Raw genomic sequence first — 17,090 nt, 5'->3', positions numbered from 1 at the left:
CCACTGGTTAGTATCTAGTTGTCATTATAGGTTTTACGATTGTTTTTGGTTTAATTACATTCACTCATACATCTACATTTGCTAACGTAGCTCTTTTTGCCTTGTGCCATATTTAGTGAAATCCACTGAATTCAACTTGGGTTAGTTCTGTAGATTTCTTTTAAGGTTTTAAATTTGCACTGATTATATTTATCAATGTCAACCATTGTGCAACATTAAGGTAACTATTTTATAATTGAACACATCACTAGCAAAGTCATGACATGGAACAGAATTAGAATGAGGGCCAGACAAGAGGACACTGATTAATAATGAAAACTTTCTATTCAGCATAAGGGACATGTCTGTCTAACCAATTTAGGGTTTATTTGTTCAATTCCCCCACCATAACAGCAAGGAACAGGAGTGTGCTTTATTGTTGAGTGTTGTAAATAGTTCACCTTGTGTTCCAATTTCTATGTATGTTTCATGTAAAGTTCTGTCAGGGCAAGTTTCCTTTTAGTGGTTAGTTTGACTTTTTAAATAGTTTGTCTGTAACACCTTGGTATACTGGTGCACCAGGGACATTAAAACATTACTTTTAATGACCGGCTGGAAAGAACCTTTTTGAATTTGTATTTTGAAGGAAGAACTTAAATGAATTAATGGAGCCTTTCTCCAAACCAGTGGTGCAATATCAACCTAAACCTGACCTAACCATCAGGACAGCCAGGAGAGGAATCTATTATTATACCCGGTGGGCAGGGTGCCTTCTGTTTGTTTTTACAAGTATTTGTTTTTAAATATATATTATTGTTATTATTATAAGGGAGAGTTCATATTTGGTTTATACAGTGCAGGAACTCCTGACAGTGTTATTGTCACAGAAGTTTGCACATAAAAATGTGGCACATGTAACAATGTCAGGATGCTGTTCTTGACTTTCCATTATCCCTGTAGGTAGTCTAGGCAGTAACCACTGGATGGTGCTACACATCTAATTTGACCATATGATCCATGTTCCCCAGCTCAGCTGCAGCAGCCTGTGGGGTCACCCAGCAGGAGAGACACACAGTATCAGAGAATGTTTAGGAACAAGACTAGACTTCATTATACACTGTTTCACAAACACACTTTATTTAGAGATTTTACAACGACAATATGACAAGTCTACAGGTTATCATTGAGTGTATATGAGAGTATAGCCCAGGAGACATGCTCTGAAGGCCAAAGTCAGCTGCCCTGGACATTTTACTGTAGGAGGCTGGCAGAAAAGGCTAAAAATGCTGTGAAGCCACCAGTAAAGCTTTCATAAACATAAAGTAGGAGTAAAGTATTACCCATTGGGATGTAGCTGTATAGAATGGAATGCAAAAATGGAAATACTTCGTTCAATTAAGTAAAAATTAAGGTTGTGTAGAACTGATTCTAGTCGTATTTGAGTAGTGTTATCATCTGCGGTCAAATACAGTGATTCTCAACAATTGCACACTTCTGAAGGCACATATTCAATTTACTGTTTAATACAATATTGATATAAAATAAATAGACATTCCTTGTGTAATTTCCTATTAAAAAAATGACAATATTAAGACTTAGATAAAGACAACATTCATTATGGGAGACTGGCCAACGCTCTATAAAAGCATTTCTCTAGGCACAAGGGCTGATTCCTGAAGTCAAGTCAAAAAGCCATAAACAGCTACACTTTTTAGAATTTGCATCAACACTAAACTGAAAGGGACAAGCCAAAGCAGAGTTCAGTAAACTAAGGATCAGGAATCTCTTGATTCTGGTCAGGATGCAGGACTATTAGAGTAGTGGTAGACGTAGGTAGCAGAGAGTTCTGCTAGCTCCAGATGGTATATCAGCTTCGGTTTATGTTCTAACCATTTCTTTGGTCTCTATTCAGGTTAGAGTGATAATGTTTTCAAGCATAATTTACTGAGAAGTATTCTCTCTTGGTGCCTGTAGGGGGAGATAAATAGACAGAGTGTAGCCACTGCTTGCTTTCACCTGACAAACAAGTCATTTGGCAGTAACAGGCACACTCAGTCAAGACAATAGTTTTTTTTTAAAAATAGCGTGAGCTGGGTTTGAGCCTCAGCTTTACAACAGATAGAACTGTGTGGGAAGCCATTGATATTGTAGGAGTTTGATTACTTTTGCCTTAGGCAGTTAACCACTGCAGGTACAAAGGGACGTTGCCCCTTGCGTCCACATGTTGAGATGACAGCAGCTATGGAGATGCCAAGTGAAGACAACAAGAACCGTGATTGGACTGCCTGCTACATGTACTATAGGTTTTTACTATACTAATCTTAATTAAAGAAACAAATACTTTTTGGATGAAAGTTGATGGATCGTTAAGTAATACGCAAGATCAGAAGAGATCCTTGTTAGAGCTTCCTGTCCATATTTTTATTGACTTCACATAAACTATACGCTGGAGGCGTCAGATGTCAGACCCAGAGATCAGGGTGTGGTGGGTGACCCCCCCTCTGTCAGGGTCTTGAAGTGCACAGATAGGGACTCTTCCTCTGGGTTAGGTGGGCGTCTGAACTCTTCCTTGGAGACCAGGTAGCAGAGCAGCACCCCAAAACACAGCAGCAGGATCCCCAAACTGTTGGCCAGCATCCCCTCTGGGGAAAACAGAGGATAAGTTGGCCTGGGCAGAGAAAGAGAGAAAAGGGATTCAGAAGATAGAGTCAGAGACAGATGTACAAAATAGATACAAAATATAAGCATAGATAAATCAGTTTAATGTAAAATACAGTAGTACAGTCAAAAGCACACGTACATGATGCTGAAGAGGAGTTTCTCTGTGATGCCAAGCATACTGGTCCCTATGGCCATAACTACCAGAACCAGACCACAAAACATGTGGATGGGGAGGTATGCGGCACGTAACCATAACGACGCAACCGGAAACAGGAAGAACAGCAAACCCATCACCCACTAGGGGAAAAAAATGAGTTTTAAAGTTATAATCCTCATTACAAATTCAGAGAGAACTTTATAGGAATCATACAGCAGCAGTGCAATGTAGAATATCCAGCAGGTCAGCAGCTTTCATTTTCACATTAGAATGGGGACCAACTGTGATCTCAGTGACTTTGATTGTGGCATGATTGCTGTTATGTTTCTGGAAATGCTGAACTTATTCAGATCTTATTTATTCAGAATGTTGCCTAAATTAAAAACCATCCGATGAGTTCTGCCAATGGATCCAGACAGATTGGAGCAGACACAAAGGCTATGGTAAGTAAATGGCTGTTTGAGGGTCAAGTCTTTGTAGAGTTAGACATTCAGCTATGAAGCTTAGGGTAAGGCGGATAATTCCGTTCATATGTGTGTATGTGTGTATACCTGCAAGCAGAACAGGACTAAGGTTGCCATGCCACACCAGCTGTGAAGAGAGTACATGTCTGGAATCTTTGCTGCTCTGTGGAAATCAAACACAGCTGCAAAACCTACACACACACACAAATACACAAGAAGTTACACAATGGTATAGGGAGATATTTTCTGGTGTTAGAAAAAGGTTTATAATTTGGTTATATATCTCACCTATGATGCTGATGATAAGAGCAAGCAGGTGAATGATGCCATGAAGAACCTTTACATTTCTCTTCGACTCATTACGAAATACTCTGTAAACCAGAATGGCTAGAGAGAGATATAGAGAGAACATCTTTACAATATACAATAAATATACTAATGAAAATGACTAAATACATTGCATACTACTGAATATACACAAAATATCTGTCTGAAGATGTGGTGAAATACGCAAAAGAATTAAAGTCGGTGAGGGTTAAAGGGGACATATTATGAAAATTCCACTTTTGTAGTGCTTCTACACTTTAATTTGGGTATCTGGCATGTCTACCATCCCGAAAAACTCTGGAAAAAGAAACTACCACAATTTGATGTAGTTCCTCTATGTCAGAAACGATACGCTAGAGTTTGTCGAGCTAACGCGCAAACTAGCGTTAGCTCGCTGCTGCTACCCGTCAGAGTGGCCGCATAAACATGCTGATCGTCGAGGCGGAGACCCGGGATACCTCTAAATGTTGACTCAACAGTGTGGAAGGATGCTGCTGCTGCGCCAGCTCCAGCTCCCACTGCTCCCACTGCGGGGCTGCGCTGGGGAGCTGGGGCGCTGGGGCTCTCGCAGCCCGGCTTCGGCCCACCTGACACTGGTTCAAAACGATATGGTTGTAAGATTGTATCTTCGTCTCCAGTAGCCTTTTTCTACAGAGGTAATGAATAGCTAAAAATCGGGATGCTTGTACCTCTAGGAGGGAGGAGGAGTGAGAGGGGGTAGGGCTCTCAAAACAGGTCAATCTGAGGAGGGCTGTTTTAGACAGGGTAAAAAGGTGCTGTTTTAATTGATCATTGTGGTATTTTGACCAAAATATGTTACAGACATTTCATTAAGACCCCAAGGAACCATATCAACTGTGGTAAAATGGGCATAATATGGGTCCCTTAAGGTCTCTCTGTCTGGCCATCTGAGTTAGAAAGGAAAGTCCTTAAGCGTAGACGATAAAATGTACTGTTGGTTGGGCCTTTATCTATAACCTGACCTTGGTACTGCTTAGAGAGAGAAGGGAGTATCTGCTAATTTAGACAGGCACGATTATCCTGTACAGATATAGTGTAATATACATTATATACTTAATATATATAGTCACATATACAGTAATGTGTAAGGATGGTCAAAACTCCTCAATAGTAAGCAGTAGTTTAAAGAAATTTGATAACGCTGGTTTGATTATATACTGTTTACTGTAATATAAAATATGAGAGTATGAGGACAAAAATTTGAAATCTTGTAACATCTTGAAACATTGTAGCAACACACATAATTCAATTCATATTTCAAATTGTTAAAATTTAAAAACAAATGTCTATCTTGTTAGTTAAAGTGTGGGACACATCAAAATGTGAGAGATAAAAATATGTCATGATTACTGCACAGGAGTTGCTTTACTGTGAGCATCTTCAGATGCATAATTTAACCAAAAGTCTCCCAATGTATTTTTCTTCACCTGGATCAAAACATTGAACTCTACATAATCGCTAATTGTGCATATTTGAGCATTTTATTTTGGCTCCCAGAGCAAAGGACTTTGTAACATTATCACTAAGCTGCTTTGCACAGTTACCATATGCTGTTTACCGAGTGAGTAGAAGCATGACTCATACATTTGAGCAATTTAAAAGTTCTATTCTTAAGTGTGAAGGTTGAGCAAAGACAAACCGGAAGCACTGGTGAATGTTTCAACAATTTCTGTGCACATGACCTGAGACAACAAAAGAAGATATCACAGTGGATTAACAGTGAGGGATGTGTCTCTGACTGAAGACTCTGTCCCCGGGGTGTTTCCCTCTCTTATTTACCAATTTCCCCACTCTCCTTCTAATGTCCAGCTGACCTTTGCTTTTATTGCTCTAATGTAATCTCGTGCTGTAACAGACAGCTGCTCCATTGAACCAGTTGAACTAATGTGGTTACTCTCATTAGCAAAAGTACACGGGGCCGCAGGCACAAAACCAAAGAGGGGGGGAAAAACTGTTATCTCACTCTGTCTGTATTTCAGAGACTTACGACATCATCAGGGTTTGGTTTCTGTTTCTGCAATCTATTCAACTATATGTTCTCACTGTACATAAAACATGTTTTTACACTGTATATTAGTCTTTACTCCATTTATATATTTTTTTTAATAGGTCCCTATAAGTATTGCATGTTTATTTACAATAACTTAATTACATCTATTTTTGCCTGCCCTCTTGTTTGGTATGTCTAATGGCTTAGCTAAATTAAATACTTATAACTACTCTTTATATTTTGTATTTTAATTGTTGACACAACTATCGTATAACTTCGAGAATTGCATGAGTGCACCCTTGTTAAACGCTGCTCAGTTTTCTGACCGTAGTTTTCTGTGCTTGTGAATAGATTCCCTGAACAGGGTCTTGCTGTCAAAGCTTGACTGGAAATGTCAGCAAACACAGAACCTTTCGTGATCACAACCATTCTTCTTTCTGTGTAAATCCGACTTTATCTGGGAGGGGTTGATGACTGTCTGGGCAGTGTTAGCCTAATACATCAGGTCAGTAACACAATGCCTGAGGCACACAGAACACACACGCACGCACGCACGCATGCACGCACACACGCACACACACACTTTCAGGCTGACTAAAATAGCATCAACATTTTGCTGGCATACTTCCTGTTTAACCCAGGATATTATCTAGAAATGACTTTTCAAAACCAGGATTACGAGCTTTATTCAAGACCATGTGCGTTTTTCTGAAGGTATTAATGGTGTCAGCCTTGTGCAAGGTAGATGGAAAGGCTCCCCACCTGCAAGGATTTATTTTTAATGTACAATAGCTATGCCAGTGGTATAGCTCTGGGAATGAAAGTATAGTTCAGCATTGGTCCATAATTAAACATTTTAATAATCTTAACATGGATGGATTACCGTGAGATATGCTACTTACATTCAAAGTCTGTACTGTACGATTTTGAATGAATGAATTACAGGTTAAACGTCACAACCAAGCAAAAGAGATAAGCCTATTTGGATTCACCCCTCTTTTATAGAGTAAAAAAACTCATTAAAACCAGACTTATCAGAGGAAATAGCATTTGATCAATGTGATAAGAACTACCTAAAATGGAATTTTGTATTTAGTGTGTAATTTGAATTCTTAGTTCAGTCCAGACTATATAAAGATAGATACCAACAGATTCGACTTCGCCTCCTCCATTTTATGCCACGCAGCACCACTGCAGACAGGTAGGCTCACAACGCCTCCCCTCACAAGCAACTGAACCTATGAACGCTCGTTAAAGGTCACAACACTGAGCTGGTGTTGCCAGCATAAAACTAACTTAACATGGCAAGTGCTGCTGCTGCTGAAGGGCCTTCCAACCAGTTTTAGGCAAACATTATAAACCTCAATGGCTGTTTTGAACTATTTTGCTTACGAGGCAAACGACCAGTAAAAGGCTAAGGATGTTGATAAGCAAACATTGCGACAAAGTGGTGACACAACAACCAACTTGGTTAAGCATCTTAAAGACCAACACCCTAGTCTTTATGACAAATTTTGAGAGATCAGTAAAGCTCCTGTTTCAACAACATTGAAGTATTAAACATATGAAGCATCGCATTAGCTCATGCAGGACACAGAGTCATGTGCTCAGCTGTCATAAGCCGTCAGCTACTGATCATATGGATCATAAAAACATTGGTTATTCCCTGACTTTACAAGAAGTGCCATAAACAAGTCGAGAGTTCAACTTGTCCAGAATGATGAAAATCCACTCAAAGCTAACAATTTGAGCACCGCTGCCTCAACCACTTGCTCGTCATCACAGAAATCTCACGTAAGCATTCAAGTAACTGGCTGATGAAGAAACGTTATATTAAAAAAGCAACCTACAACTTACTGAAACTTTTTTGTCAATAAATCAAATCCGCACTTCCAGGGTGGGAATCTTAATCTGATGAGTGACGCATGTGGACTCACCGTCGCCTTGCAGGAAGACCATACCCAGCACCATGCAAAGAGGGTGCAGGTTGAACTCCTGCGCTGAGCCATCCCAAGCAAAGCCTCCATGGTAATGACCCATCCACACACCGGTCAGCACCACAGATGCCAGACCCAGAACCTGTGATGCTCCCACCAACCACCCAAACATAGAGTGACCGGGACATGGAGCAGAATCATCCATGATCTGAAGGAGAGAAACAGAAAGAGCAGTGCAGCTGATGCCTTGGGCTGTATCATTTGCTGAAATGAATCTAAATGTATTCAATTAGAGAGCAGAGGTAGAGAAATCAAGCTATGGTGAATGGGTATATTGTCTCTTCTATACTGTTGCATCAGTTGGATCAATGTCAGTCTTTGAGTGGGCATAAGTATATTTTAATTTATTTTACTCCATGAAATTTACTGAATTAAGAAAGAGAATTTGCCCCTGTAACATAGATAACCGCACACATGCAGGGACAGTAATAATCCATGCACTTCTTTTACCTTGCACTTTTCACCTGTTTGTATTAGTATGCACTTATTTTAATGGGTTAATCTTGTTTATAGACTATAATATAAATCCATTCACATTTTTCGCATTGAGATGTTGTTGGTTAAGGTGGAAATAATTTCGACTTATTTACATATTGTTGACAGTTTATCGATGTATAAAGAATCACAGACCATATATTTCAACATATAAAGCGTATTTTTGACTTTGTTTTATCGATAAATTTCTTGTCTCGAGGAGTTTAAACAGTGTAAACCTACGAAGACATGGCAGGAAGTGCGGCCACATTGTCGCAGAAGAGCCACTATCATAACCGCACTGAAGAGAATAATCAGCCCAACACACGTCAGTGACACACCGGCATAACTACAGGGTTTTCCACAGCCTGACGTTGCAATTACTGATGTGATGTTGTCTCAGCGCCTACACCTGTTACATCCCGCTGTAAGGACCCGCCATGGCCCGGCGCTGTTGCACTCTCACTCAAACGAGCGCACTTCAAATGTGCTCAGACGACAGGGACATTAACATTAAAAACACAATGCGCATGTGGAAAAATTTGCAGGAATAACAAAGAGCGGATGGTGTTAAATACTCACTGCGCTGAGTGCTACGCTCCACTGAGGAAGTCCTGGAGTCTTGATCCGCCTCCTCCCTCTGACTGTGTGTGGGTGTGGGTGTGTCGTGTGTCTGTGTGTGTTTTGAATGCCCTTCCGAACAAGCCCAACCCATGTGCCGGCAAGGGAAAACAACTTAATCAACAATGACCACCACCTCTACCACCACCGTCATCATTATAATTTTTGTGTTGTTATATTATATTATAACATATGAAACAAATACATATTATATCGTATATACAATATTTCCCCAAGCCAAAATAGTATAATGTTATAATATTATTTGATCTGAAATGGAGTCGGGATGTGGGCAAACGTCACACTAACATGACAATAGGTAGAGTTTCTGATGACTAACAGCTCCAGTTTAAAGGTGTGTTGCCTTGACAACAGTGGAGAGGGTAGGGGGAGGAGGAGATGTGGAGAGGAAAAGTAGGAGGAGAAGGAGGACTGGAGTGTCTGTCGATGAATCATGGCTTCTCATTAGAGAAGTAGCAGGGTCATTTAGAGAGGTTAGCAACTGTATTAATGAACCCTCAGCTGAACACGACAGGTCTTAACAATAATATCCCACTACCACTGACAGGACCACCTCTGCTGATGTAACTACCAAGGATGTAGAGGTGGTATATGAGGGAATTTGGAGGTAAAATCAGCCTTTATATTGATATCTGATTAAATAAAAATAAAAAGTTCAGCTCATTTTTGCCGCTCTCCCTAACAGTTCTTTTAAATTGTTATTAAGATAATCTTCAGTTAAAACCTTCAGAGATTCTTGGACAGCATGTGGACCAAATCCAGAGCTTGCCTTGGGCATGAGTGAACTTGTGTCTACTACAGGGCATGAGTGCCCTTGTGTCCACTACAGGGCCCCAAAGTGTGTTTGACATGTGTTCTTTTATATCATATTCAAGTATATTATGTCGAATGTAAGTGTAGCACTTGTCTGGAGCCAGTATTATAAAAGCACTAAACATCTACCTAGATTCAAAGGAGAGGTTCTGTTCGGGTCTGGGTCTTTATGTGCACTGTATCTCTAAACTACTTTACTACCTGTCCACCTGACGGTCTGCTGTCTTCTTGATAAGCAAATCAGGTTCTGTCTGGATCATATGTTAGGCCACAACGCATTTATATGTTTCCCTGTGGAAGAGTGGGAAACGTCGTATCGATTCCTTGTATGTCTTGAACATGTTAAGAAATTGACAATAAAGCTACTTTATCTTTATCTTTTATCCACGATCTGGGTTTAGCTCGCCATCTCTGCATTCAGATTCACAGGATTCTGATTCTTCTAGTGTGCATAAAAAAAAAATCTACACAAAGTGCAGAATAATCAGTGTCTATTATCTTATTCTATTTCTTACATGAGATCTCATTAACTTATTTTCTATATGTGTAACAATTACCTGGGTGCCCTCAGATTACATTGAGATGAAAGGGCAACATCACAGTTACCACTAGTATTACATCAGAACTTCACTTTTTTTTCTGTATTATGTTATGTGATAACTCATTACTATATCATGTCACTATACTTGACTTAAACATGAGAATAATTTACAGTGTAACTTGAACTTCATTTAAGATATGCATTGGCTATTCAGATTCTATGGCCCTGCAATTTACTTGCATACCAAAACATTGCTATCCGCTACTAACATAAGCTGCGTGGCTGAACCGTAAACAACTTAGCGCCGAGCATCCTATTACATTCCAAATCGCAACGCTGACTAGCTGCGCCAGTCAGTCAAGACATTAGCTGTTAGTCTCAACGTTACCTCCACGATATAGTATGGGGGGTTAACATTTAGTCTTTCCGTCTATAACATTAAACATGGTGTTAAATATGGCGACGCCTGCGAGCTAGTTCTGGCAGACAACTCGAGCTGCGCTGCGCCAATCATATTACATACATCATGTGACATACATCATGTGACATACCTCAATCTCCACAACCATCTATAATACACGTCTATTTAACCAGAGAGACATTTCCCATCAACCCCTCTTGCTCGCACTGCTGCTGCAGTATTGCTACCTGTTGCTTCAAACCCTCCACCACCTCAGCATCCACCTGTAGGCTCCAAAAGGGGGGTTACAAGTATTTGCTCATCACTCCCATCATTCCTGTGTAATCATATGGGGGAGTGATTAAGTTGGAGCCTAGACGCCAAACACTAAATCTGTTGTAATAAATGTATTACATGATCGAACGTGTCTGACTGAACTATGATAACAGGCTGCTAAAGTTTGTTGGAAACATTGATAATCACTATGTTATTACTCCGATTGGTTTTAAAGAGGTAATCTTTCAAATAGCAGTATTAGTTCTCTCCCAAGTTCGCTAGCATGATGCTAGTAGTGACTAGCAGGGACTAGCTGAACGTGTTCACTCACCAGAGTTTCCAGTATTGGATAATTATATCGGATCACTTCAGTTGACTCTCTCAAGTTGGACGTCTAGTTGGAAAATAACTCCATTTTGGGGAGTTCCCTTGAACGGAATGCATAGTGCGCCCCCTTCTGGCAATAACTTTGACCACTCCTGAGGTTAGTAGCCTTAATTTCATGAGGGATACATAAGCATCCAGGTGTGCTGATAATCAAGCACTGTCAATAGTCATAATATTGTAAGGTCCCAAGGCCACGGGGGCCTAATCTAATCTAATTCTGCTTTGGACCCGACGGAGGGCTGGGCTGTCCCTGATCATCTGCAACCTTCATTAGATATACCAAATCTTGGTTACAAGCCATTTGAGAAATGTGTATACTATAAGGTGAGATTTGTAGTGTCGCGTGTTTTATTATCCCAAATATGAGAAGAGCCGTTCTCGGTTTGGTTCAAAAAGCATTTATTTAGAAGCAATGAAAAGGTATGAAAAGTTACAGCAAAGCAATGGGCACCTAACACACTGCCCCGGCCCTCTAGCAGCACCGGACAGTCAAGAGTCGCACCACACCGATGGCGGTGGTAATATTTTATAACAGTAGGTATGATTTGATTGATAAATAATGAGGGGAGTCGAGAATTGGTTCGTCCTCGATGGTGCGCAGGCCTAGCACCAGGCTCTTGGCACTGGAATTAGGAAGCAATAAGGAGCGGCTCCCAGTCTAGCTCCTCCTCCGATAGTTGCTGGACAAATCTTCATATAAACAAGCCTTGACTCAGCTGACGCCTCGTGGGTCGGAGTTGTTGTTCATTGGAGTGAAGAAGATGGTGTTACTGCTCTATCGGCTGTATGTTCTGTTTGTGTAAACATGCGCATCCTCCAAACAAAACAACGCCTTTCTATCTTCCCTCCTAAAGCTAATGAATTATTTCTAAGGCTTATAAGCACAGTGCATTCATGTATGTGTGATGTTTGAATAAGCTAACGGAGATATGCTCTAATATAAAAAGTTAGGTATGAGAACAAGTTAAAGTACAGGTATTGTATGCCACAGATTTACAGTTCCCACAACAGACAGCGGCTCTTGTCAGACCTATTATAAAGACAGGTGTGAGACTGACCAGCGATGTGAAGCACACACATAGTCTTACTTCAAGATTAACACCAAGCAGCAATGGTTATTATAAGTCATGAAAATAACCACCAAAACAACCGTACTAGGCAAACTCTCTGCCCTTAAACCTAAGGGAAGTGGACGATTAGCTAAAGACCCATCAACTAAACAGCACTGATAGTTTATGAGCATCTAGGATGGTCTGAGAGGGTAGATGGAGACCAATGGCCCAAAGCCTTGATTGTTGAAATGAATGAGAAATATAATGGCAGCCCGTATTCACCTCAGTTGCAGGGAGGTTCTTGTTGGCGATTGCAGCAGCAGGAGTAAAGAATGAAACCCTTATGGAGACTGGGTTTGCACTTCCCAACATTTTGTACTGGATTGTGGTGACATCGGAACTCTCTGAGGTGGCGTCATAGATTGACTGATGGTGCATGCATTGCCTGAGCAGGGTGACAGGAATGGTACGATGGTAAGATACTACTACTTTGTACTTTGTCTTTGTTGTGATGCAGCAGGTAACTGGTGGGCGGACTCTCTGGTACTTGGGCCCGGTGTTCTCCCTGCTACAAAAGCCCATCCTCCTGGCTGAGACGATCTCTCTCTCTCACGCACCTGACTTTAATGCATAGTCGTTGCCTTGTTCTCCTCCATCCAACATCCTCCCCGCATCCCACCCACGCTTCAATCATGCATCCACACACCCTCACTACTGATTCCACTAATGAACAAAACTAATTACCTCATTAGTTTGTGTTATGTTCGTTGTCAAATAATTTAATTTAAATAAATTACCCATTTTTGGCTTTCACCAAGAATATCCCTCAATGTTTGTCACAGCTTCTGAGCTGGGCCTTGACGGTCACCAACACGTCCACTTGTGGTGAATCCTGCAGAGGATCATCTGCTTTTTTCTCGGAGAAACTCCAGAGAAGTTCTCTCGTACCACTCCCCTGGAGATAAATGAAGATTGTCGGGTGTTCAGTGCATGTCTGTAGATATCATATGTAGGGTAACAAGTACCTAAAAAAATAAATTAAAAAAAAAGCATTTTATCTCTTAAATAAGGGGAGTGCAGATGAACATTCTTGCAGCACCCATCCTCTCCTCTTGTCGGCACTGCAGACATTTCAGTTAATGGATCATACTAATGTGCAGCATATAGTAAAGCAGCAGGCCTTCATGGTGTTCACTCCAGGGTCTGGGGATCTGATGGGGGACTAGATACTAAAGCCCAACATGTGAGACACAGGATGATGGAGGAGCCTCCCTCCACATTCCCAAATGCAAATCAAATCTAAGCAGGTAAAACTGTTATTAAATTGCGGAAAAATGCTTTTCTGTCATTTTCTACTAGGAAGCAGCATGTTTGGAAATGCATTCGTTTAAGGCACAGAGAATGGGAGTTCTATGTGTGTGTGTGTGTGTGTGTGTGTGTGTTTGTGTGTGCTTGTGCATGTGTGCGTCAAACTTACATACACTGCTGTATGTGTGTGTTTTGTCTGACATTTCTGACTTGTCCTGTGACTCATAGAAGCCTGAGTCACGACTGCTCCTTCTGCTGTGTGAATGTGTGTATGTGTGTTTGTGTGTATGTGCATGGTACACATCTTTTCTCATCAATATTTCTCTCATTCTCTCTTAAGGGGCCGAGACTAATCCAGTGGTTCTCAACCTTTTTTCAGTGATGTATCGCCTTTGAAAAAAAAGATTCAGCCGGGTACCTCCTAACCAGCGCAAAGCATTTTTGGTTGAAAGAAAGATGCAATACACAGTGCTGTGCCATTAGTGTCTGATTTTAATAAACCTTGTAACTAGACACTTTCTCTCTCTCTTGAACTATTTGGAAATAAAATGATATGAAAATAACTAAAGACTTATTAAAAAATAAATAATTATCTCAATTATAAATAAAGATTTGTGAACATAAAAATAATTATCAACTTAAAGTGACCTTTTTTTGGATCATAATAAAGTTGTTCTCAAACTGAACTCATGAACTTTATTAAAGATAAACACTTCTTCACAAAAAATAAATCATTAATTTAATTTTAAATAAAAGTTTAGCTCAAAATATTTTTAAAAAAAATGTATCATCCTATATCTTCTTTATGGATCGAAAAGAATACTTAACGATTCTTAAATTTACAAACTGATAGCACTTAAGATTACATTGTTGCATTGAGCTGAGTGAGTGCTTTTGCATTTACATTTTAATGAGAAACTTGTGCTTATGCTTCACTGAGGATCTTTGTCAGTCTTGGTGGCAGGGAAGCAACTGCTGTGATCAAGCTCTTCTCAATGCACAGTCTGTTTCTTTGCTTTGTTTTGATCACACTCATTGCAGAGAAGGAGGCCTCACATAAATGTGTGGAGGCAAAGGGTAGTAGCTGCTCCAAAGCTTTCCGTCCCAGGTGTGGGTACTCCTGCTTCACACACACCCAAAACTTTGTGAGTGTGGATGTGGCAAACTTCATCTGGAGGCCATTTGAGAACTACTGTTCTAATCTAATCCCTTTGAATTACGCCAGGGAATTACACTCTTTGCCCCTCAGACATACTTTTACCTTTTTGAGTGACACTTGATATTGTACATCTACCCACCCGGCACCATGTGGACACACAGAAAGAAGCCCTGATTTTAGGCTGGAACATGAAAAATGTGTATGTGACAACTGTTCCCATATCTGTCCTGAGAAACAAAGTATAGAGCTCACAACCCCTTTGTTATCTCAGGTTTCTATTGTGGAGTTGCAGGGCAGTCAAGGTATTAATTTGTCATTTCTATGATCAACTTTTTTCCGATACACTTATTTGCTTTCATGTAAGGGTTAGACATTTTACACGCTACACTTCATTCGGAGGCTGGACTGGTTCCAACTGGGTGGGGCTTAGAGACGAGTGCGATCCCGAATGACTCATACAGGGGAGGAAGTATGAAAAGGATGTTTCAATCAGATATTTCTTAGAATGGACTGAGTGAAAATGTCCACGGAGTGACTATTTTCGTACTTTGTCTGTCTGTCACACTGTAGTTTAATGCATATTTCGTGAACCGTTCTATTGCAAATTTCCCCAGAAAGTGCAGTGCAAAGTTTGGTACGATTTGGACAGGCGACAGTTGTGTAGCAGTCAGTGACCATGGTTTTAGTAGTTTAATGTAAGGTTTCTATTTAGCCAAGATCATAAAGGGATGTTTTTTTTATTTCAGATCGACTCCTTTAGTGGCTTTCAACCCATTATATTAAATCTTATTCTCAATTCTTCAAAAAAACTTTTGTAATTTCATGGTGCTTGAATCATATTGACAATCCACATTCAGACTCAATCTAGCGAATTTCAGCTACATTTTAGAGAGACAATATCTACTTCTGGTGAGATTTAATTGGCAACATTGGGCCTCATTTACTAACGGTGCGTATGCACAGATCTGTTCTTGAACCGTGTGTACAAATGTTTGACGCACAATCTGGGATTACTCAATATGTTCTTCTTTAAATTTGTTTGTACTCTGGAAACAAATTCAGAACTTCCTCAGACCATGTGTATGCACTATATTAAAATTACTTTTTTTAAAATAAAAATAGTAGATAGACAGCAATCATTTTACTTACTAATGCATTGACCAAATGTACTAAATAACTATGAAATTGATGCCCTTTCATCCTCATCACTTTCTGGATAAACAGGGCGTATCTTCAAGAACAATGAAGTTACGTAAAACATTGTTTCGTTCCGTCATAATCTTCGGGAAGAACTTCTGTCTGTAGGAGGGGTGTCATCCCTGTCCCTCTACAGACAAACTGGTAATCACATGTATTCAATTATTAATACATGATTTTGGATCCTTCCTCTCACTTTAACCCTGATGTCCGGGCTAATCGCGTTATGTTTCGTGTTGTGTAGCAGGTTTAAACATGTCTCATAAACTCTAGAGAATGAAACCAGACATCATGGCCTGTCAAAAAGATTTATTCATTTTGATATATATATATATATCGCAATAGTCCTACATTTGTGTCACGACAGACTCCCCCAAAGACATTGATGTGTTTTTAAGGAATGGGCGTGGCCAATTAGTGGAATAGCACCCCCGAAAGTACAGCCCTAGCACCACGATTGACCGACATGTTCAAAAATCTATAGGGACATTTCATTTCATAACAAAGAAGAAACTATTTTCGATCAATATGCTAGACCAAACAGGAAGTGGGCCATTTGGAAATATTTTGACCATTTACAAATGTTATATTTGAACAGACTCTTCCTAGAGCTTTCATCGGATCAACTTTAAATTCAGTGGTTCTCATCTTATCTCCATGGAGATTAAAAGTTGTTAAAAGTTTTAGTGATCGTCACACGGTGTGACTGTGGCGTGTCGTCAAACTTTGATGATTCGTCAAATAAGAGGCATTTTTTGTTAGTCCTCTGTGCATTGTCCAATCGGCCTCAAACCTCTAACACAAAATCAAAGTCCTGCCTTTATCAGATCTTTATGTCAATATTGACTCATCATTACAGCGCCACCTGCTGGAGACAGGAAGTGATATGTTTTACACTTTGACACACTGCTCCTCGCTGGCTTGTAGTATACAATACAACTTAGCTCAGACAAGTCATAAGAGTGTCATGATAGTTCATGGTTAGAATTGTGACTTTTGCTCAAACCGTGTTAGCATTGAGGTGCAGCGAGGGTTGATTCTTGCCAAACGAGACAAAGTTATTATAACTCCACTGTGCATTGTCCAAACAGCACCAAAATGATATGATAAGATTACCGGCCTGAACTTATCCATGTGTCAATATTAACTGAGGGTCATAGCGCCACCTACTGATCAGCGTAAAAATTATGCTGTTGTAACTCCATTGCGCATTGTCCAATCAGCACCACAATTCTCAGGCATCAT

The 17,090-nt window shown here is 40.1% G+C and overlaps 1 protein-coding gene across 2 annotated transcripts; it reads right to left on the bottom strand.

Annotated features, from left to right (window-relative positions):
• Positions 1 to 1,089: 1,089 nt before the first annotated feature.
• On the bottom strand, positions 1,090 to 8,736 carry LOC128459075 (transmembrane ascorbate-dependent reductase CYB561). 2 transcript variants are annotated; one of them, XM_053444185.1, is made up of 6 exons: positions 8,653 to 8,736; positions 7,537 to 7,744; positions 3,550 to 3,648; positions 3,349 to 3,452; positions 2,780 to 2,937; positions 1,090 to 2,647 (listed from the first exon to the last, which is right to left on the bottom strand). In XM_053444185.1, the coding sequence occupies exons 2-6, from the start codon at positions 7,739 to 7,741 to the stop codon at positions 2,455 to 2,457; spliced, it is 759 nt and encodes a 252-aa protein (XP_053300160.1). In that variant the 5' UTR covers positions 7,742 to 7,744; positions 8,653 to 8,736; the 3' UTR covers positions 1,090 to 2,454. The 2 variants fall into 2 exon arrangements, with proteins under 2 accessions (XP_053300160.1, XP_053300159.1); XM_053444184.1 differs by lacking the exon at positions 8,653 to 8,736 and adding an exon at positions 8,314 to 8,646.
• Positions 8,737 to 17,090: the final 8,354 nt, after the last annotated feature.

This window comes from Pleuronectes platessa, chromosome 16 (genome assembly GCF_947347685.1).
Source record: "Pleuronectes platessa chromosome 16, fPlePla1.1, whole genome shotgun sequence".
Lineage (NCBI taxonomy): Eukaryota > Metazoa > Chordata > Actinopteri > Pleuronectiformes > Pleuronectidae > Pleuronectes > Pleuronectes platessa.
Note: the sequence above shows the minus strand (reverse complement) of the source record. Positions and strands in the feature narration are given on the sequence as shown.

Excerpts from the sequence above, each read along its gene's own strand:
- LOC128459075 (XM_053444184.1), bottom strand. The coding sequence starts at position 8,364 with ATGATAGTGGCTCTTCTGCGACAATGTGGCCGCACTTCCTGCCATGTC. Across the intron at positions 2,938-3,348 it reads TAGTCCTGTTCTGCTTGCAG|TGGGTGATGGGTTTGCTGTT; the intron begins GTATACACACAT and ends TTTTTCCCCTAG. Across the intron at positions 2,648-2,779 it reads AAACTCCTCTTCAGCATCAT|GCCAACTTATCCTCTGTTTT; the intron begins GTACGTGTGCTT and ends TTCTCTGCCCAG.